Source organism: Nycticebus coucang, chromosome 18 (assembly GCF_027406575.1).
Source record: "Nycticebus coucang isolate mNycCou1 chromosome 18, mNycCou1.pri, whole genome shotgun sequence".
NCBI lineage: Eukaryota > Metazoa > Chordata > Mammalia > Primates > Lorisidae > Nycticebus > Nycticebus coucang.
The window spans coordinates 63076677-63098733 of NC_069797.1; the positions used below are offsets into that span (position 1 = coordinate 63076677).

The 22057-nt window shown below is 54.0% G+C and overlaps 1 protein-coding gene and 1 non-coding gene across 2 annotated transcripts in view; both read left to right on the forward strand.

Annotated features, from left to right (window-relative positions):
* MRC2 (mannose receptor C type 2) overlaps positions 1-20485 on the forward strand; it is a 56164-nt gene extending 35679 nt beyond the window's left edge. Inside the window, exons 7-30 of the mRNA XM_053569665.1 lie at positions 2980-3168; positions 3276-3430; positions 4669-4776; positions 6266-6381; positions 6814-6962; positions 7587-7804; positions 8556-8698; positions 9815-9917; positions 10154-10292; positions 10398-10433; positions 10845-11005; positions 11107-11174; positions 11807-11907; positions 12150-12292; positions 15680-15794; positions 15909-16072; positions 16246-16354; positions 16884-17122; positions 17231-17399; positions 17493-17642; positions 17905-18024; positions 18217-18396; positions 18791-18817; positions 18953-20485. Coding sequence (XP_053425640.1) covers positions 2980-3168; positions 3276-3430; positions 4669-4776; positions 6266-6381; positions 6814-6962; positions 7587-7804; positions 8556-8698; positions 9815-9917; positions 10154-10292; positions 10398-10433; positions 10845-11005; positions 11107-11174; positions 11807-11907; positions 12150-12292; positions 15680-15794; positions 15909-16072; positions 16246-16354; positions 16884-17122; positions 17231-17399; positions 17493-17642; positions 17905-18024; positions 18217-18396; positions 18791-18817; positions 18953-19176 — 3326 coding nt within the window. The 3' untranslated portion in view covers positions 19177-20485. The remainder of the gene's footprint in view (positions 1-2979; positions 3169-3275; positions 3431-4668; positions 4777-6265; positions 6382-6813; positions 6963-7586; positions 7805-8555; positions 8699-9814; positions 9918-10153; positions 10293-10397; positions 10434-10844; positions 11006-11106; positions 11175-11806; positions 11908-12149; positions 12293-15679; positions 15795-15908; positions 16073-16245; positions 16355-16883; positions 17123-17230; positions 17400-17492; positions 17643-17904; positions 18025-18216; positions 18397-18790; positions 18818-18952) is intronic.
* On the forward strand, positions 13197-13298 carry LOC128571384 (U6 spliceosomal RNA). Its single transcript, XR_008375811.1, has one exon. It is a non-coding gene; the product is annotated as a U6 spliceosomal RNA (small nuclear RNA).
* Positions 20486-22057: the final 1572 nt, after the last annotated feature.

A 22057-nucleotide genomic window follows, 5' to 3' on the forward strand; every position in this document is an offset into this window, starting at 1 on the left:
TGTGCTACCTCCAAGCACAAAGTGACTGTAACCCTTCTCTTCTTATTTGTTTAGTTAAAGTCTGAACAAATTGTAATATGCCATGAATTTATTGGAGAAACATTTGTTGAGATCTGGGTTAAAATGCTGACAATACTCACTGTGCCCTCATGGAGACCACAGTCTGCTAGAGGTGACAGACATCTTAATACACAATTAGAATATCCTGGGTCATGGGACTATTATAGAAATGTGGATAATAAGTGTTAGAGGGGCCTATCCAGTTCAGTCTAAGTTTAAAAGGAAAAAAGAGGGGCTGGGCGTGGTGGCTCACCCCTATAATCCTAGCACTCAGGGAGGCTGAGGCGGGTGGATTGCCTGAGCTCACAGGTTCGAGACCAGACTGAGTCAGAGTGAGATCCATCTCTGAAATTAGCTGGGTGTTATGGTGGGCGCCTGTAGTCCCAGCTACTTGGGAGGCTGAGGCAAGAGAATTGCTTGAGCCCAAGAGTTTGAGGTTGCTGTGAGCTGTGATGCCACAGCACTCTACCAAGGGGGACAAAGTAAGACTCTGTCTCACAAAAAAAAAAAAAAAACGAAAAAGAAGAAGAAGAGTCATAAAGAGCTGTGAGGGAAGGGCATTCCTGGCAGAGGGAACAGCGTGGGCAAAGGTATGGGCGCCTGGAAGTACACAGCAGCTTTCAAGGAAGGTGAGTACTGCAGTTTATTTAGAGTATAGACTCTGAGTACTTAAAGTGTGGTTCAACCCCCAGCAGCACAGCATCCTCTGGGATTTTCTGATAAATGCACTGTCAGGCCCCACCCCAGGTTAACTGGATCAGAACCTGTGTTTATCCACAGGTGCAGTTTCACATGAAGGTACAGTCTGGAAGCTCTGGCTTAGAGGGTGTGGTGAAGACAGAGTTGTTCAGAAAGGCAGGTTGCAGCCAGTCCCTGGAAGGTCTTGGCTGCTTGGTGAAGTTTGGGTGGGGCAGCTGGGCTGTGGGGAGCCTTTGCAGGTGTTTAAGCCAGGGAGTGTCTTGCTCACATTTGTGATTCATAGAGATAGCTCTAGGGGCCTCATGAAGGAGAAGGGGCGATGGGCAGGGCCTGTGCTGTGTGGCCCTGGGCAAGCAGCTTAGTCTCTGAGGTGCAGTTTTCTCCTGCAATTTGAGAATAAACTCAACCCCCTTGCAGGGTGGTTGTAGGGCTGGAGACCTGGCCTGGCACAGGGGTGTGCCCTTGTAGGTGGGTGTTTATCAGCAGAAGTTGGAGAGGCTACTGCAGTAGTTCAGGAAGCCATGGGATGGTGATGAAGGGGAACATGCCCAAACCAGGAAGAAATCTACAAACCCAGAAAAAGGAAAGAGCGTACAGGGTAAAACTTCTGCTCCTGACCATTAAAGTCTTGCCAGAGATTGATTCAGAACTGTTTGCCACTGCTTTCTCTCCCCACTCCCTTAGGGAGCAGAGGCTTGAAACACCAGCAGCACCACCTAGGGCATCCCCACCTCCTGGAGGGTGCAGAGGTGGGAAGCACTAATCCAGCCTTCCCAGAAGCAGCTTTCTGAAGGAAGGGCAACCACCAGAGGACAGAGTGTGGGCACGCCCAAGTCCTCCATTCCTTGGGTCTTCTCCATGTGACCCCTGTGGGGATTCCTGCTTCCCAACCCACCCCCACCCTCAGCCCTGCGCCCTACAGAGATGTCTATGACTCAATTTCCTCTCCTGACCCCAACCTGCATCTTTCTGCATGAAGCATATTCTAGGCAGTTAGTTCAGGCGGTTCTACTTTCTGGGTTTCATCACTCACGGTATATCATTTTGAAGCCAGACACCATCGTGCCCCGAAGGCACCCACATTTCCAGAGATCCTTTCCTGGTCCGAACTGTCACTAAAATCCAGTTCTGTCTCCGGTGTTAGCCTTGAGCTTAGTTCATTGGCCAGAAAGACATGATTGACAAGTCCTGGAGCCAAGGAGCGCTCCTCTCAGACTCAGCCCTGCCTACTTTGCCAGGCATCCAGGCCAAGTTATGGCTGGATTCTGGAGTGGCCTGCTGAGATGGAGCAGATCCTAGAATCCCAGGCTGGGCCCTAGCTTTGAGTGGGCACATGCTTTCTTGCCTGACCAGGCAGAATCCTGCCTGAGCCTGACATTGTGGGTGGTTTGGTGAAGTCCTGTTTTCTCTTGCCAAGACCAAAGTGAAGGCTTGTTTGCTTCAGCTGCCTTCGACCCCAATCCCCACAGGGTGAATCTGAAATGCTGGGAAGTGGGGACAAGGGAGGGCCTGTGACTGGGCTGTTTCTCAGTTCAGGGGTTTGAGGACAGGATATGGGGATGGGAAGGAGCAAGAGGAGAAAATGAGCCGATCTGCAGTGACTTTGTGTGCCCCTGATGTTCCTGGTCGCCCACCTATCACAGACTCAGGATGCCTGGTGGGCCTGACTGGGTGTGCCCCTGATGTTCCTGGTCGCCCACCCATTAACAGACTCAGGATGCCTAGTGGGCCTGACTGGGCCACCTTCGTGGCTCAAGGCCCCATTTCCCCACTCCCTTCATCCAGTACTGCCCAGTCCAGCACACAGTGGACACTCAATAAATGTTATTTGAGAGAGTAACAGTGGTTCCATTTACTTGCCAAGATGGCCACAAGCTAAGTTTGGATCTCAGAGCAGAAAACCCCATTTTCAGAGGAGGAAACTGAGGCTCATGGGGATGGTTTATCCTCACTCCGCACTCATTTTCTTCTGAGAGCTACAGCCAGCGGGGCTGTCCTGTCCAGGTGGAATCCGCCACCGCCCTGTGGGTCTCTGCCCTGGGCCCTCAGCAACTCTGGAAGGTTTTGTTTTTTCAGCATCTCCAAGATCTGTCCTAGTGGCTGATCTGGGACAAGTTTAGGGAGGGATAACGTGGAGTCCCTGCCTGTGTGGACACCCAGTGGGTTGGGGCCCCGACTGGCGTCTGGGTCTCTGAGCAGTGGCCTTGTGGGTCTCTCCAGACAGGTGGGCCAACGTGAAGGTGGAATGTGAGCCAAGCTGGCAGCCCTTCCAGGGCCACTGTTACCGCCTGCAGGCTGAGAAGCGCAGCTGGCAGGAGTCCAAGAAGGCATGTCTGCGGGGCGGTGGCGACCTGCTCAGCATCCACAGCATGGCTGAGCTGGAATTCATCACCAAGCAGATCAAGCAAGGTGAGGAGAGGCCCACCCTGTCCTGCCCGTAAGTCTTCCTCCTCTGCTGGGGGTGGAGACTTACCTCTCAGTGCCTTCTTCGCCCTCCCCTCCTGCTGCATCCCCAGAGGTGGAGGAACTTTGGATCGGCCTCAACGATTTGAAACTGCAGATGAATTTCGAGTGGTCAGACGGGAGCCTTGTGAGCTTCACCCACTGGCACCCCTTTGAGCCCAACAACTTCCGGGATAGTCTGGAGGACTGTGTCACCATCTGGGGGCCGGTGAGACCACCCCTCCCTGCCATAGGGTCACACAGAATACACCCCCACCCTCCTGGTGCTATCCCAGCTGAAGGACAGCCTAATATTAGCTGTTGCCTAGAATCACCCATGCCTCCCTCTTATCTTCTCAGCACATGGAGAGACTGCCGGGGTCTGAATCCTCCCTTCACCCCCAACTAGCTGAGTCACCTTGGGCAATTTACTAGAGGGTCATTGAGAGGATTAAAGGAGTTAATTCTAGCGAAGATTTAGGCATATTGCCTGACGCATTCTTGGTCCCCTGCCAGCTGCCTTTTCCTGCCAGCAGGTGGCATCAGAACCCACATTATGTGCAGAGCTCCTGGAGCGGGGCTGTTGTCTGCCAGCCTTCACTCCCCAACCCTACCCAGCCCAAGAACCTATCTTAAAACATTATGGGGTTATGACAATTTGCTATGGTTTTGGCTTAGACATAGTGTGGATAGGTGAAGTAATTGATACAGGGCTTCAAGCAGAGATAAGAGATCCTTTAAAAAGGGTTAAAACCAAGGAACAGACTCCTCTTCCCAGGGACGGACAGGACAGTCTGCTGTCAGATACCACAGACAGTACCAAGGATGACAATGGCAGGGCCATTTACTGTAGGGGATGCTATTTAAGAATTTTAAAGCATTTATTGAGTGTCTACTGTATGCCAAGGCATCTTTCTGGATGCAGGATACACAAACAAACATGGTTCCCCCAGGACGGAGCTTACAGGCAGACAACTGCTAGCCAGGAGGGCTGAGATGATTAGCAGGATCTGAGGTCTCAATTCCTCTTCAGCTTCATCAGCTGAGATTTGGGTCTGGGCACACCGGGGTCTGCTCACCCTGGCTCTGCAGGCACTAGCTTGACATATTGGAATCCTAGCTGTCTCTCCTGCTGTAGGTTACTCTAACAATCTTAGCCAATTTGTTTTTTGATGTTTGTAAAACAAGCTATAAATAATTTAAAAGAACACCTTTTCCCATTTAGATGGCGCTTGTTATAGTTTCAAGGCATTGGCATATCAACTATTTGTGCTCTCATCCACCCTGTAGGTCTTATTGAACTAATCCTGCTCTCTCCACTGTACAGCCTGGGACAGGCGTCAGGTCTATTGCTCAGAATCACACAGCAAGTCAGAGCAGGGCCAAGTCTGGAAACCAGGTTCCATGAAGGACTTGGGAGATTTGGGGGGATTGGTGATAAGCGTCTTCCCTTACCCTGTGTCCTAGGAAGGTCGCTGGAATGACAGTCCCTGTAACCAATCCTTGCCATCCATCTGCAAGAAGGCAGGCCAGTTGAGCCAGGGGGCTGCTGAGGAGGATCATGGCTGCCGCAAGGTGAGGGTTTCTGGAGCTATCCTGAGTGGATGGAATCCTGTAGCCTTGCATGGCATTGGCCCCCTGCACCTCCTCACAGCTGTCCATACTGCTTGGTTCCTGAAGAAGTGATATCGGGTAGAGCAGACTGGGTGGGGCTGTTGGGAGGAAGTCCTAAGCCCACTCTGTGGGGAGCCACCTCCCAGGGCATCAAAGAACAAGGGGATCTGGCCCAGTCATGGCTGTGGAGGCTGCTGGGTGAGGTCTGGCCTCTACACGCCCAGCCCTACTTCCTGCTCCGCTATCTGATCCGCTCTGCACGCTACCCTATCTGCCACAGAGGAGTGAGACCACTCAGGTGTGCCTTCTCCCTCCTGTGTTCTTAGTCCCAGTGGGCTTCCAGAAGGTGTTCAGGGAAGGAGGGGGGTAAGGAGTGAAAAGTAAGCGAGTGGGGGGTGAGTACAGGCTGAGGGCTGGGGCAGTGATGATGATGGACCCACTTCCCTCTTCTGGCCCCTCCAGCCGAGCAGGATGTGAGAGGTGTGGAGGGGTGTGGGACAGGTGCCCAGAAAGGACACTTTGTGGCCTTTTGGCACCACCCCTAGTCCCTTGCTGTCATAATGGCCCCTCGCTCTGTTTATCATTGGATTAAGCTCCTTAGCACACCCCACCCCATCTATACCCCAAGCCCACACACAGAGGAGGAGTGTATGATCCAGTGGGGGAGGAGGGAGAGCAGGCCTGAGCCCAGCTGCAAGTCCAGGGACCAGCATGGTCAGGCCTGGCCCGGGGTGCTGTCCTTCTTGGGTGAGGTGGAGGGCAAGAGATGGAGAGGAAGCCCAACTGCCCTGGCACCAGAGCCAGCCTGGAATGTGCGTGGGGCACTGAGTGGCCATGGTTAACATCCTGAGATCACCAGGGATTTAGTACAGGCTCTGCTGGGCAGATGCCCCCTGCCACATCACTTCTCTCCTGCCCTGGCTCCTGCCAGGCACCCAGAATGACACTGTGCCTGCCACTGTCTCCTCTTATCCCAGGCCAGGAATATCCCCTGAGATTTGAGCTTTTCCAGGCCCCAAGGAGTACCCAGCCCCCTCTCCATTCTGGCAACTGTCCCCAGCTTTTCAGCTCTGCTTTCCCAGCCAGTTGGCAATCTCCCCACTGTCTCTTGACTTAAATGCCCAAGAGAGGCGTCTGATGGGCCATTCATCTTCCTGAACCAGGCCATAGGCTGGTCGCCAACTGCCTCTTGATGAGCCATGCTGGGCCATGCTTTCAATCCCAGGCCCACAGTTGTGGTTGATGGTGGGGACAGTCATGTGGGAAAGGGACACGGTACAGAACACAGCACAGGAACTGCCATCTCTGGGGTCAAATAAGATTCCTTTGCCCTGCACACATTCAGTGATGCACCTACAGGCACTCCCACCCCAGGATTTGTGGGTGAGGGTGGAGGGTCATCTGCCTCCCCCCCTCACATACCTCTCTTCTGCCCTCTCTCTTGAGCCAGGGTTGGACGTGGCACAGCCCATCTTGCTACTGGCTTGGGGAAGACCAAGTGACCTACAGTGAGGCCCGGCGCCTGTGCACCGACCATGGCTCTCAGCTGGTCACTATCACCAACAGGTACAGGAGGAGGTGGATGACTTGAGCAGCCCTTGCCCATGCCTGGGCCTATGTAACCCTTCTACAAGATGATGTAGCATTGTGCCACCATGCCCAGAGGCACCTAGAGTCCTTTGAGCCTTAGTGGCCTCCAGGACCTTTTAAACATCTTGTCACAAGAATGACTCTTCACCTGTTACATGATCCCAGTGTGGGACAGGGCCTGGGCAGGGCCCAGGGCCCACAGTGGTCTGGGCTGGATGCCTGAGAAAGACAGGACTTGTCTCCATCTGACTCTCTCTACTTTCTTCTCAGCAAGTGGTATGGAGAGCTGAGTGGCTCCAGGAGGCCTGGGCAAGGGCAGCAGCCAAGCGCCCAGGGCAGGATGTCTGGTCAGGGCCCAGGGAATGGGGAGTTGTTGACCTCCCTGCCTGACCCACCTGTCTCCTGCAGGTTTGAGCAGGCCTTCGTCAGCAGCCTCATCTACAGCTGGGAGGGTGAGCACTTCTGGACGGCCCTGCAGGACCTCAATGGCACCGGGTCCTTCCACTGGCTCAGTGGGGACGAGGTCATGTACACCCACTGGAACCGGGACCAGCCTGGTGAGCCCCTCTTCACCGCACTCAGTCCCTTCTCTGACTCACCCTGGTGAGGCTGGGAGGCCAAGGTGGACCTGCCTTGCCAGGACCCAGCCCCACACCGTCCCAGTAAACGAGTCATTTGTACAGTGTGGTACAGGGGTCAGGAGCAAAACTCTGGAGCCAGACTGCCCGGTTCAGATCCTGTCTCTGCTCAGAAATGGGCATCCTCTGAGCCTCAGTTTCCTTATCTGTCAAATAGGAACAATGGTGTCTTCCTCACAAGGTTGAGGAAAGTGCTAATATACGTAAAGGGTTAATACATGTGAAGTGTTCAGAATAGTGAGCAGAACAAGTGCTTATTGCTGTCATCACAATTTCACATTCATTATCTTCTAACCCTTTCAGTAACCTAATGTGGTAGATAATGGTCAGGTTCAGAGAGGTTAAGCAAGTTTTCTGAAATCTCACAGGAGGTGAACACAGAGCTGGGACTCGGTCCCCATCTCCTTACACCTGGGCCCCAGAGCATATCTCTGCAGAGATGGCCAAGTTGGTTCCCAGGGCAAGGGCCGTGGTGGTGCCCTAAAGGGATGTGAGGGAGGATCGGATCCTTCTCAGTGTGGGTCTCCCTTCTCCCTCCTTCAGGGTACAGCCGTGGGGGCTGCGTGGCTCTGGCCACAGGTAGTGCCATGGGGCTGTGGGAAGTGAAGAACTGCACCTCGTTCCGGGCTCGCTACATCTGCCGGCAGAGCCTGGGCACGCCAGTGACGCCAGAGCTGTCTGGGCCAGACCCCACACCCAGCCTCACTGGATCTTGTCCCCAGGGCTGGGCCTCGGACCCCAAACTGCGGCACTGCTATAAGGTAGGGAAATCTGTTGGCATGGAGGACTCTGCACGGGTGGATAAGAGCAAAGAGGCAGCTCACCTAGGGGGTCCCAGTGGGACTGCCCATCATCCACTACACAGCAGATAACTGACAGATTATTTCTGGTGAAATCAGTCAGTGGAATGGGAGGCCTGGTGTATAGTAGGTACTCAGTAAATATTCCAGGAATTGAAGGAACCACAAATCATTGATTTTAGAGGTTCCCAGTGTTGGGGCCTACCTGGCTGTCCTTCAGGATTGCTTGTAGAACTTGCTAAAAATCAAATCTTCTAGGCTGCCACCATGGGGATCTGGATTTTAAAGGCCTGGGTTAGGCCTGATAATCTGTATTTTTGAACCCTGGGGGAGCCACTGACAGAGTTCAGGGTCCTTTATTACATTCAGAAACTAAAGTTTAGGAAGGGGAAGGGACTTGCCCATAGTGAGCCATGGCTCTGCTGGGATTAGAGCCCTGATCTGTCTGCTAGTCAGGGAATGGGTCACGGGGGCACTGTCCAGGAGCTGACTGTCAGTTCCCCTCCCCTGGGGCTCATTCTTGGAGGAACAGGATTTCCCTTAGCTTGAACCCCTATCCTGTGAGGCCCAAGCCTCAACTCCTATGCCGTGGAGAGAAAGTCAGGTGCCCCCTGAGGGATGAGCCAGAGGGGACAACTTGGACAGCTGGACTCTGTCCCCTAGGGGATGAGCCAGTGGGGACAGCTCGGACAGCTGGACTCTGCTCCTGCAGGTGTTCAGCTCTGACCGGCTGCAGGACAAGAAGAGCTGGATCCAGGCCCAGGGTGCCTGCCAGGAGTTGGGGGCCCAGCTGCTAAGCCTGGCCAACTATGAGGAGGAGCACTTTGTGGCTGACATGCTCAACAAGATCTTTGGGTAAGAAGCCAGGGCAGGGACAGGGGTGCCTGCATGTGTGTGGGAGCAGGTGTGGCTGGCAGATTCTTGGTTTTGCTGGGTGGGGGTGGGGGTGGGCAAAGTGAAGGTGACCTCTGTGAGGACTTGTGCTAGGTCCATCCAGTCCCCCCTCAAGTACCTGTGGTCCCCTGGATCTTGGGAGAACACACTGATGAGATCCACTCACTCATGACGGACTATGTTGCTCACCAACTGGAGGCGGGAGCAGTACCCCCCTCAGACTCACAGACTGTTACATAAGTAAATCTCCACTCCTTCGCCATTGCCAACTCTTCCATGAGCTGATCCTAGTTGTGCATTTCCCCCCACCTTACACCATTCCATAATAATCCACACTCTTCATTAAACAAGTTTTTCCTGAGGGATAAGAAAAGAAAAGTTGCTACTGTGGTTGCCTGGGCGGATCCCTCCAGGAGGGTCCTGTGGGCTCCAAGAATCCTATGATGTATAGGACGTATAATCCCTTAGCACTGGGGAAAAGACAGATGGATCCAGGCATCCTGAGAGCTTAATCCCACGGTGCCCCCTCCCAGCAAACATCAAGTTACCTTATTTGACTAGTGATTATAATAGCACATGTTCACCACTCCTCAGCATGCACCAGGTACTGTGCTAAACATGGAATCCTCACTTAGTCCTTGTAGCCTTACAAGTGGGTTGATGGAGACTCTGGTGGGTTGATGGAGAGGTTTGGTTCTTTGCCCAAGGTCACAGAGCTGGCCTACAGGTGAACCAGGACTTAAATCCAGGTTTATTTAAAGTCTCTGGTACATCCCCATGAACTTCCTAAACTCCCTAGAGCAGAAGCATGCAGAACCTCAATGGACAGGGCATCCTCCACCCAAAAGGAAGCCAAGTGAAGGAAGTCAAAGGTCCACTCTAGGCCCCTTGAACAGGACACTTAGTCTAGCTCTCCCGAGTCTCCAGAAGTGACCCCAACAGTGTCTTGGAGGGTCAGGGCGAAACGCAGATGGAGAGGCCCCAGGCCTCAGCTGCAAGGGGCAGGGGCTCTGTCTGGACCCTTGCCCTCTCCTCACTTCCCCTCTCTTCTGTCCCCACCGCCGGGTTGTGCTGAAGTGAATCAGAGCCTGACATCCACGAGCAGCACTGGTTCTGGATTGGCTTGAACCGGCGGGATCCTGGAGGGGGTCAGAGTTGGCGCTGGAGCGACGGTCTGGGGGTGAGGAGGCCTGGAGGAGCCGCAGAGAGGGCGTTGGGGGCGGGGTCTTGGGTGGGGCTTAGCCAAGGCAGGCCCTCTGGTCAGAGGGGGCAGGGAAAGGAAAGCAGGTCGGAGAGGGGATGCCCTGCCCAGATTGGGGGTTCCTAGCTCGGGGAAGCCTCTTGACCACGTGTTCTGGGCATGGGGCTGGAATGCGCCTTGTGCCTCACGTTTCTCATCCCTCCTCCCGCCTCCAGTTCTCCTACCACAATTTTGACCGGAGCCGGCATGATGATGACGATATCCGGAGCTGTGCAGTGCTGGACCTGGCCTCCCTGCAATGGGTGGCCATGCAGTGCGAGACGCAGCTGGACTGGATCTGCAAGATCCCTAGAGGTTGGGTGGGATGGCGCTGGGGGACTCAACGGGAGCGAAGGCGGTGGCACTGGAGCTCGGGGAGGGCTCCTTTTCCCTGCAGCGTGCTTGTCCTCGTCCCTGTAGGTGCCGACGTGTGGGAGCCCGATGACAGCCCTCAAGGTGAGGCCCCCTGGACAGGGGAGGGGGCATCACCCTCCTGGGGCAGGGCCCCACGGCCTGAACGAAATGAAAGGGTGCAGGGTTGGGTGGTGCCTGTGGCTCTGGAGTAGGGTGCCAGCCCCACATATCGGAGGTGGTGGGTTCAAACCTGGCCCTGGCCAAAACTGGGAAAAAAAGAAAAAGGAAAAACAAAGGGTGCAGGGTTCCAGCCGAGAGAAAGGGGGATAAGTTGGTTTGGATCAGCCCGGCCCGGCAGCCCTGTTTGCCTCCGTGTGGAAGGAATGGCAAGCCCAGGGCCTGCATGGGGTCCGCCATGCTCTAAGGCCCCTGTCACACACCAGGCTGTCCCGTGGTCATGCCGGGCATGCCTCCGCCTGACCGCCACTCCAACGCCCCATGCTGCCCCTGCAGGCGGGCAGGAGTGGCTGCGCTTCCAGGAGGCGGAATACAAGTTCTTTGAGCACCACTCCACGTGGGCGCAGGCGCAGCGCATCTGCACCTGGTTCCAGGCCGAGCTGACATCCGTGCACAGCCAGACCGAGCTGGACTTCTTGGGGCACAACCTGCAGAAGGTGGGCTCTTTAGGGAGCAAAGGGCTGCAGGCTGGGAGAGGGCAGGCCCGGGATGGGGAAGGGAGGCTGCCAACCCACACCTGCTCTCTGGGCTCCTGCAGTTTTCGCGGGGCCAAGAGCAGCACTGGTGGATCGGCCTGCACACCTCCGAGATGGACGGACGCTTCAGGTAGGAACCCTGGGAGCAGCAGGTGTGGGGGAGCTGGCCGTGCTCGCACAGAAAACAGACCTGCGTGTGAATCCAGCTCTGCCCCTTGCCAGCTGTGTAGCCTTGAGCAGTGACTTAACCTTTCTGAGCCTTGGCTTTCTCATCCGAAAATGGGACTACTGAGCCCATAGGAAATAAAATGTAAAGTCCTTAGCACAGCATCCAGCACCTATTAGTCACTAAGTAGGGGCAGCTGCCAGTGCATCTGGGGTCATTCAGGATGACATGAGCAGAACATGCAAAGGTCCAGAGGGGCCTCTTTGTAGTCAGCACCTACCTAGCACGCATCGGGGTGCTGGAGGGAGGGAGGGCAAGGAGCACCCAGAATCTGAGAATCTGAGCATGTCTCTGCTGGTAGGCCTCCCTTATTGAGTTCTCAGGCTGCTTTTCTAGTTAGAGAAATGTGTGCCTGGGACAGCTGGGGCCTTATCTGGAGGCTTCAGGTCCTTGGGTTCCTGGCTGCACTGAACTCAGTAACCCTAACTCCTCAACCTGTGACCACTAAGCCCTGAACTTGGCCCTTCACTGCTGCCTATGAGGCAAGCCCAGCCCTGGGTCAGTGCTGGAATCCCCCCTGCTGTGTCCTGTTGCAGGTGGACAGATGGTTCTGTTATAAACTTCATCTCCTGGGCACCAGGCAAACCTCGGCCTATTGGCAAGGACAGGAAGTGCGTGTACATGACGGCCAGCCGAGGTGAGGGCAAGGCAGAGGGTGCAGTCAGACGTGGAGAGGGTCAATATTGGGAACAGTAAGGTGAGCCCGGGCAGGGTCATCAGTCCCTTCTTAGTCTTTTTGTTCCCACAACCCAAGACAGTCTAGACAGGCCCAGGAGTGGTGGGCCTGTGTCCATGGCTCAGGAGCCACAGAGCTGGACACAGTCCCTGAGCTTCTTGCCCTGCCCTGAGGGTAACCACCCTCCCCTCTGCTTTCCACAGAGGACTGGGGGGATCAGAAGTGCCTGACAGCCTTGCCCTACATCTGCAAGCGGAGCAACAGCACCGTAGAGACCCAGCCCTCAGACCTGCCACCTAAAGCCCTGGGGGGCTGCCCCTCTGGCTGGAACCAGTTCCTCAACAAGGTAGGAGGTGGGGAGGGGGCATCCAAGGGAGTCAGGAGAGAGGATAGGAACATGGGAAGGCTGAGCCTCAGGAGTCTTGGCCATTTGGCAACAGCAAAGTCACAGCCACTGGCCTGTATTCACCACCCTCTCTTTTATCTGGCCTCACTGCCAAAGCCAGACTCCTAGGAACATGACTTAATGTAGTAGCACCTTCTGATCCACAGAAGAGAGGCCGTCCAAATACATTGGTGAGTTTTCTAGATCAGTGGTTGCCAACAATTTTTATAATGAATTCCTATTAGTAAAACAAAATATTGAGTACACAAACCCATTATGTGTGTGTATATTTTATCTATGTATATGTAAATAAAATATATATATTTACTTCCATACTCATTTGACTAATATTATATATGGTAAAATAAACATAGGAGGATTGCTTAAGCCCAGGAGTTCGAGACTAGCCTGGGCATTATCGATGCCCTGTCTTTACAAAAAGTAAAAAATAAAAAATTTAGCCAGACATGGTGGCATGTACCTGTAGTCCCAGCTACTTGGCAGGCTGAGGTAGGAGGATCACTTGAGCTCAGGAGTTTGAGGTTGCTGTGAGCTAGGCTGACTCTATGGTACTTTAGCCTGGGAAATGAAGGGAGACTCTATTTCAACAAAACAGCTAACAAAATAAAAAATATATAAAAAAGAAAAGAAAAAAGAAGATGCCTCACAAAGAGAAAGAGATTGAAGTAAAAAAAGTTCATCCATCATTAGCTGGGTTTTCTAAATCATTCTCCTCATTTTTCAGTTCTGATGCCAATTTAACAAAGATTATTATTAGAAAATTGGCTAGTAAATTTCTGTCTTTTCATTTGCCCCAGAAACAAATCAGAAGACCTGATCAAGAGGGTTAAAAAAGAGCTTTGGCACTCTCTTAGGCAGCATATATACTAAAATTGGAATGGTACACAGAAGATTAGCATGGGCTCTGTGCGAGGATAACACATAGATTCCTGAAGTCCATATTTTTAGCAGAGTAGGGTGACTATAGTTAGCAACAATCTACTGTATATTTCAAAGTCGCTATAAGAGAGGACTTGAATTGTTCCCAACATGTAGAAATGCTGCTCAAGATGATGGATACCCCAGATACCCTGACTGATAAATTCTATGCATGTAACAAATACTCACGGGTACTCCATGAATATGTAAAATGTTATGTATCAATAAAACAGAAATAAATAAAGTAGAATCTCAAACTTTCAGATTTTTTAATGGGAAAAAAATCTTTGGAATATTCTTTAAAAACAGCATTTAGAAACTTCTCTCCCCCAGTGTTATGGGTAGGGTAGGAAAGTTCAGGGCAATAAAATGAATCAGAGTGGATGTGTTTCTAAACATGTTTTCAAAATGTTTCTTCCATAGGGTGTCTCTCCCAGAGTGGTTACTTTTGCATCCAATGGGCTGACTTATTAGACCAGATTAGACCTTCATTGTTTTTACCTAGGGAAGAGAAGGTCACATTCCTTACTGTATGCTAGCATCATCTGTGTGCGAGCATCATCTGTGTTAACTTCAAGCCATAGCTTCTTTGCAAGACATCTTACCCTATTGTGAGGATTAGATTAATTTACAATCAATAATATAATCCATAAATCCTTGTCACACACAGGAATTAATTTTATATAATATATAAAATATTATATCTCTTAAAGAAAATTAAGGCTTGTGTATTATTAAAACTTTGGAAAACATTCTCCAGCCAGCGACAGTGTCTTGTGCTTGGAATCCCAGCCATTTGGCAGGGTGAGGTGGGAGGATCACTTGATCCCAGGAGTTTGAGGTTGCAGTGAGCTATGATCATGCCATGGTACTCCAGCTGGACAACAGAAGGAGACTCCCATCTCTAAAACCAACCAAACAAACAAACAAACTGAAAACAACAGTCTTCAGAGATTGCCACTATTGATATTTGTTACTCTCCTTCCTGGCTTTTCCAGGTAATTGAGATCATACTAAGGAACATAACTTCATAGCCAGCTTTTCTTTGTCAGTATCATATTTTGGGCATTCTCTCATGTCATCCAGTTTTTCCAAAAACTAATTATCATGGCTTCTTTCATCTAATTATTAAACAGGATATATTTTATATAGTATGTTATTGGTCCCTTTCTTAATGGGTCAGCATCATTGTCATGAGACCAGGGACTCTCCTGCCTTGTGGAAAGCTCTTGGAGTGTGCTGGGATCTCTGCCCCGTCACTGCCGGGCCCCACACACCTTGCTTCACTGGTTCTGTGTCCTCCTTTGTGTCCCTGTAGCATTTGGATATAGGTGAAGTGTTTACAGGTCTGCCTTTCCCACTAGTTTTTAAGTTCCTGGAGGGCAGGACATGGGCACTGGCCAGACCCCTTAATACACTTGCAGGTAGCAGGGACACTCCGGGTGCTCGCTGGACTGAACTAGACACCGTGTCCCTTTAGCTGTTATGATACTTCTGGCTGATACTGGTGTGATCTTGCTGCTTCCAATTTTATGATTGATTCTACAGCCTATTTAAATGGGTCCTCGTAATGGCTCTGAACTATATTTGTGAAATAAAATCATGAACTTTGTGACAAACTCCCAAAATCTCTCGTGTTATTTCTGGATTTACAATTTTCTTCCCCAAATCTGTCGTCTGCATTGGTAAAGCTGGTGCTGGAACCACTCATCACTAGTAAGAGCTCTTGCTGGTTAAGTGCCTGCTCTGTGTCAGGCACTGTTACCTTTCATCCTTAGCATGACCCCAAAAGACAGGCGTTTTATTTCCACTTTATAGAAAAGTAAGTTGAAGCCAGAAAGATTAAGTCAGAAATGGGATGACCCCCAATCCCCTTCCCTGACCCTCAATCCCTGTCTTTATGACACCAAAGCTTCCTGACACCTTTTAGTCCTTTTTGCACTGCCTCTGAGCAGAAAATTACCGGAAACTGACAGAGGGTTCTTTTGACTTCATAGAGGTAATGAAGGAAGAAAAAGAAAAATGTAAAATTACAGAACTAGAAGCCTAACAAAGACTATTTAACAACAAAGAGAAAAGCATCCTAGAGATGATGTACAGCAGGCTAAGAGATTTCAGGTCTTCCCAGCACTGGGCTGCTGCGCTCTCCTCATAGTAGTAGGGCCTTTGGTGGCCCAAAGAGATCCTCCTGTTAAGAAACTGTCCAGAGTGTGAGCAGGTGTGTACGAATCCACTGTGCCAGGTGGGGAGCTTGCGGGTGGCTTGCCCACGGAGACCTGGTTCTCAGCTGTTGTTCCACCAGCCCCCTGGGCCTGCCAGACCCACTGCTGAGGGGTGCACAGCAGGGTTTCTGGGTGTGCAGGTCAGGGAGATAGAGCTGCATATCACACCTCTTCCTCTGCCCCACAGTGTTTCCGAATCCAGGGCCAGGACCCTCAGGACCGGGTGAAGTGGTCAGAGGCTCAGTTCTCCTGTGAACAGCAAGAAGCCCAGCTTGTCACCATTGCAAACCCTTTAGAGCAAGGTAGGGCCCAGTGCCTGGGAGGCCCCAGTATCCTCTGACATAGTTTCCTCAAGTGGCTAGAGCAGAGCCAGCAGGGCCACCCTGTCATCCATGACTCTCTTCTGGGCTCTGTAGCATTCATCACCGCCAGCCTGCCTAATGTGACCTTTGACCTTTGGATTGGCCTCCATGCTGCCCAGAGGGACTTCCAGTGGGTGGAGCAGGAGCCTCTGCTATATACCAACTGGGCACCCGGGGAGCCCTCTGGCCCTAGCCCTGCTCCCAGCGGCAACAAGCCAGTGAGGATACATACCCCTCACCCCCTCTCCACCCTCTAGCCTTTGGAGCTGCCTTCACCCTGGGATCTCCCCTCTGCCAGCCTTTTTGCTCACATTGCAGTCTTTTGGGGGCAGTAGCACGGGGGGTGGGGCGGTAGCTGCCGGGGCTCCCCTGAGCAGCTCACTCCCTCTAGACCAGCTGTGCGGTGGTCCTGCACAGCCCTTCAGCCCACTTTACTGGCCGCTGGGACGATCGGAGCTGCACAGAGGAGACACACGGCTTCATCTGCCAGAAGAGCACGGGTATGTGTCCCCATACCAGTGAGCCTGGAACCCCAGCCAGGCCCGGCATGGGCTGAATGCTGGTATGCCAGGAGGGGTGAAATGTGGTCCCTTGCCTCACGGGGCTCTTGGTCACCCCCAGAGTGTTTATCTGCTTGGGAAGCAGATGGGCAGAGAGGTGTCCCTAAGATAGACAGTGAGTGCCCGGGGGGCCACAGGAGGAAGGTTTGGGGGTGCTGAGGGCTGACGGGGAAGGCCAGACACTAAACTGCACCAAGTGCTGGCATATGTGGTGTCAGGGACGATGAGGTTTGGAGGCCTGGGTTCCCTCCGCTCTGGGTTCCACGGGTGGGCATAGGTCAAGGCCCTAGCTGCAACCTCTGTGCCATAGCAAACAGGCCTCATTAATAATAACAGTGGTGAATTCTAAGTGATCTGCGCAACCAGTGGAGCCTGGTCTTTACCCCGTGTCCAGCGTTGCCCTGGCTTGTGCCTGGGAGTGGGGTGAAGGAGGCAGAGCCCAGCCTGAGCCCTGCCCCCTTCCTTGTAGACACCTCCCTGAGCCCGTCCCCAGCAGCGTCGCTCCCTGCCCCGGGCTCCGAGCTCTCCTACCTCAACAGTACCTTCCGGCTGCTGCAGAAGCCACTGCGCTGGCGCGACGCCCTCCTACTGTGCGAGAGCCGCAACGCCACCCTAGCCCGGGTGCCCGGGCCCTACACCCAGGCCTTCCTGACACAGGCTGCCCGTGGGCTGCGCATACCACTCTGGATCGGGCTGGCCAGTGAGGAGGTGGGGGCCCTCTCCCGCCCAGCACCCTCCCCATCCCTTCCCATCCCTGCCTTCTCTGCCCCTCCCTGACTATTCCCCTTCCTCCTTCCCATGGCTCCTTATGCCCAGGGCACCCGGCAATACTCCTGGGTCTCAGAGGAGCCGCTGAGCTACGTGAGCTGGCAGGACGGGGAGCCCCAGCAGGCGGGGGGCTGTGCCTATGTGGATGTGGACGGGACCTGGCGCACCACCAGCTGTGACACCAAACTGCAAGGGGCCGTGTGTGGGGTTCACAGTGGTGAGTGCCCACCTGCTGCAGCCCAGGGGTGGCAAGATGTAAGTGGTCCCAGGGAGGATGCTGGTTCATTTCCTCAGTCTTGTACCCCCATAGGCCCCCCACCTTCCCGAAATATCAGCTACCATGGCAGCTGTCCCCAGACCCTGGCGGACTCTGCGTGGATTCCTTTTCGGGAGCACTGCTACTCCTTCCACATGGAGCTGCTGATGGGCCACAAGGAGGCGCTGCAGCGCTGCCAGAGAGGTGGGTGATGGCCCACAGCCCACAGGTGGCATGGCAGGTGGCCCCCGCCCGTCCTGGACACTCAGAGACCCATGAATGCAGTCCCCACGCTGCACCCTACCCACAACGAGCACTTACACAAGTTCCCCTGTGTACACATGCACAGGCGCACACATGTGCATACACTACACTCCGACTCATCCTGTACTCAGGCTGCCAGAGAGAAGGGCTTGGGAGGCCGGGGTGTGGGGGAGGATGGCTGACGGGCCTCCCTTGTGTGCAGTGGGCGGCGCTGTCCTGTCCATCTTGGATGAGATGGAGAACGTGTTTGTCTGGGAGCACCTGCAGAACTATGAGGGCCAGAGTCAGGGAGCCTGGCTGGGCATGAACTTCAATCCCAAAGGTGAGAACCCTGTGTAGGTGAGAAGTGTCAGGCCTCAGGCTGTGGAGGACACAGTCCTCTGTGCCTGAGGCCTGCCCTGCAGGGGAAGGAGAAGGTGGGGGCAGGATTGGTGCTAGAACAGGCAGGCTCTACTCCACCTGCCCTGCCTCCTCGGCCTAGCGCCTATATCCCTCAGTGCCCTCTCTCCACTAGGAGGCACCCTGGTCTGGCATGACAACACAGCTGTGAACTACTCCAACTGGGGGCCCCCTGGCCTGGGCCCCAGCATGCTGAGCCACAACAGCTGCTACTGGATCCAGAGCAGCAGTGGCCTTTGGCGCCCTGGAGCCTGCACCAACATCACCATGGGCGTTGTCTGCAAGCTTCCTCGTGGTGAGCCTCTATCCACCCCACGCAGCCAGTCCTGGGGTGGGGACAGGGGCCGAGGTGGATGGGAAGACACCAATAGACCAGACCGGGCAGCTGGGATAAGTCAGGAATGCCAGAGGTCTGCAGACCTCTGCCATGGTTAAGGATTCAAGTTCTGGCCACATCACTCATCAACTCTTGACCTTCGGCAAGTTATTTACACTCCATGGCCTCAGTTTCCTCATATGTAAAATGGGAATAATAATAGTAGCTGCATCATGGAGTTACAGTGAAGAGGAAATGAGTTAGTGAAGTGTCTGACAGACACTGGGGCAGTGTGTTCTATGTGCTTGCTAAGTTGTTATGATTATGTTGTTGTTATTATGTTATTAACCGGCCCCCTCCCTGGTGCCCACAGGCGAGCAGAGAAGCTCTTCCCCATCAGGTGAGTGGAAGGCAGTGCTGAGAGGAGCCCTTGCCCCTGCCCTTTCTTTCCCCACAGAGGGCAGGTAAGCAGGAGGCCAGGGGGCTGGCAGATGGGCAGGGCAGGGGCTAACGCCTACCGCCTGCCTCGCTGCAGCCGCACTCCCGGAGAACCCTGCAGCCCTGATAGTGGTGCTGATGGCAGTGCTGCTGCTTCTGGCCCTGCTCGCCGCAGCCCTCATCCTCTACCGGCGGCGCCAGAACATGGAGCAGGGGGCCTTTGAGGGTGCCCGCTACAGCCGCAGCAGCTCTGGCCCAGGCGAGGCCACAGAGAAGAACATCCTGGTGTCCGACATGGAAATGAATGAGCAGCAAGACTAGAGTGAAGGGCGTGGGCAGGGCCAGGGCAGGAGGAGCTGGGGCCCTGGTTGGCCAGGCCCCCACCAGCTGCCCGTCCAGTTGGCCTATAGAGGGGTGCCTTGGGAGTTGCTGGTGGGAGCTGGGGCTGGACAGGCCTGGGCTGGTGGGGTCCCACCCTCCCGTGAGGGATGGGCTGAGACCCGGCTGAGTGCAGTGTGGAGTTTCCTTCTCTGGGGGCCTGAGGTCTTGTCACCTGGGCCTTTGCCCCCATGGTAACCACAGGCAAGATGGGAGGGGATGAGGGAGCCTCTTTGTGCCTCTTTCCCCCTAGGCCCCCCAGCCCAGGCCTGTTGACCCATGCCCCAGGACCCCTTCTTGTTTGCAGAGCCTGAGGAACCTTCCTGTCCCCTTAGGCAGCTCTCTGTCCCTTCTCTCTTCCCACCTGGCAGCCTCAGCTCTGCGCCCCTCACCTGGCCCTCTGCCCCCTTCTCACCCAGCACTTCCTTCTGAGCCAGGGCCCTGGGCTGTGGGAAGCCCTCTTGCTCTTGGTGGGGAACAGCTGAGGGGGCTGAGTATCTGTCATTCCTGTGCCTGCTGGGCTGGCCATGGGGCCTGAGAACCAGGCACCAGTGTGGTGTCTGCTGGGCTGGAGACAGGACTGGGGAGAGACACCCCAACCTCCCAAGGTGGGGCTGGGCTGGGGTGTTATCTCCTGCCGGTCGGGAGGGCCCTGAAAGAGTCCCCTGTGGGGACCAAAATAAGTTCCCTAATGTCTCCAGCTCCTGGCTCTGGTTTGGAGAGAGGGGAGAGGGTTGCCAGAGACCTGGGTAGGAGCAGGTGACTGGGGTGACTCCAGGTGCTGGCCCTCATGTAAGGCATAAAGAGCAGCACCTGAGCCCCCGTAGTGGCCCGGTGATCAGTGCAAGGGAGCTGACACTGACCCAGAGCCCTTCCTAGAGGTCACAGGCCCAGCCAGAACACAGTGTTTGGCCAGTCCTGGTGCCACAGCGGGGGACAATGTGAACATGGACTCCAAGACATGGTCCCTTTTTCATAGTTCTTGATTTTCTTTTTTAATGTGCCCTTCTTATTTTTAAAAAAAAAAAAAAGGAAAAAAGAAAAGCAAACAAATAAAACACTTTTAAGAGGCTTGAGAGATAAGCTTGTCTCTTGTGGGCCTGGCTCTTCACATTCCTCCGAGGTAAAGGTTGTTGGTGGAGCTTCTGTCAGGTGCTCCTCCACAGCCTGCGTTTTCGTGTCTCTGGGCCCCTTGGAGACTGTCACTGCCATCTCTCCTCTGGGCACTCACCCTCCTGGGCCTGCCTGTCTCTTTCTCTGAGCTGAGTATGGGTGAGAGCTCAGAAGCCAGGCACCTTCTGCCCAACAGCCCTGTGACCTCAGGCAACTCGGAGGGTGTGGGGATCAGGACCCACGTCCTGGGGCAGTTGTAAGGACAGATGAGGTTTAGGGAGGTCATCTTTGTGGAGCACTTAGAACTGAGTCTTGGCTATATTTCTGGGCCAGATCTCCAGGGAGCATTGGATGTGCCTGGGCCAGTACTGGGGGGAGGCTCCACATCACTGTCTTCCCAAGGTGGCATCACACCTGCCTTCTGGCTGCCAAACAGTCACCCCTGTCCTTGGGGAGCTTACTACCCCAAGGCAGGGGAGTGGATGGCAGGACCCCGAATCTGCTCATTCATTCAGCAGATATTTGAGCTGAAGATGCCATGAAGAGTGATTCACTGAGGCCAGTTGGGCAAGCCCAGGGCAGGTTTGGACTGTGTAGCTGGGGAGGGTCTCACCAGAGGGAATGAGCAATGCAAGTATCTAGGCCTGAGGGGGACTGACGGAGAAGATAGGCTTGTGGGAGGGAGATGAAAGGGGCAGATGGGATGAGGGGGTCCACAGAGTCAGATTGCCCAAGGCCCAAGACCTTCAAAGGCAGCGACAGAGTGTGGACATTATTTTATTACAGTGGGAAGTCAATGGGAACGGCTGATCTGACTAACCATCTAAAGAGATCATTCTGGCTGGGATATGGGAAATCGACTATGGGTGGGAAGCTCGGAATGAAAGCAGGAAGAACTATGCGGAAGCTCCTGTAATAATTCAGACACAGAAGACAGTAGTTTGGGTCAGGACTGAAGCAGTGTGTGTGTTGCCCTTTTCATGATTTTTAAAATAACTTTATACTTTTCTGAGTATAGGCAATACAGCCATATGGTTCAAAACCTACGCTGTCAACAGTAGTTGCTGAGCAGTCCTGCTCCTACCTGGTCTCATCCCGCCTGTCCATTTCCCGTGTCTCTTTCCAGTGTTTCTTTATGAAAACACATGCAATCATGAACTCAGGGTTTGTCTGGAGGGATGGTGGACACATGTGCTGGGGGTTGGATTCGCTGTCGCTGCCAGAGAGGCAGTGGGGGTTGGGAAATACTCCAGACTTTCTGCCTGGACTGCAGGGTCTGGAGGTGGGGAGCCCTGGGAAAGGAGGAAGGGTCAGGGCTGTGGCCAGGCCCAGAAGACTTCCCCCCACCTCCCTTCTCTGTGCAACCCCAGCAGCGACAGGGCCTGTGGAGGGGCCAGGTCACTCAGGGCAGGCAGCCCCAATCCTGTAGGCAGTCCTTAATGATTAATCCACTTCACCCTGAAGTGATTCTCCAAACCTGGAGCCACAACAGCTCCCTTTGTGAGTTAAGTGCCCTGCCATTGGCCATAGCCCCAGGATCACTTGACCAGGCTTCCGGGAGCCCCTTGGGGGGACAGACCCCCCCCATCCTCCCACCCCAGCTAACCCTTGCCTTGGGAGAGAAGAGAGACTGAGGTGTAAGGCAGGGTCACCAGCTTGTGAGGGGGAGAAGCAGCTGAGGGAATGAGGGCCCAGTGCTACTTGGGGGCAG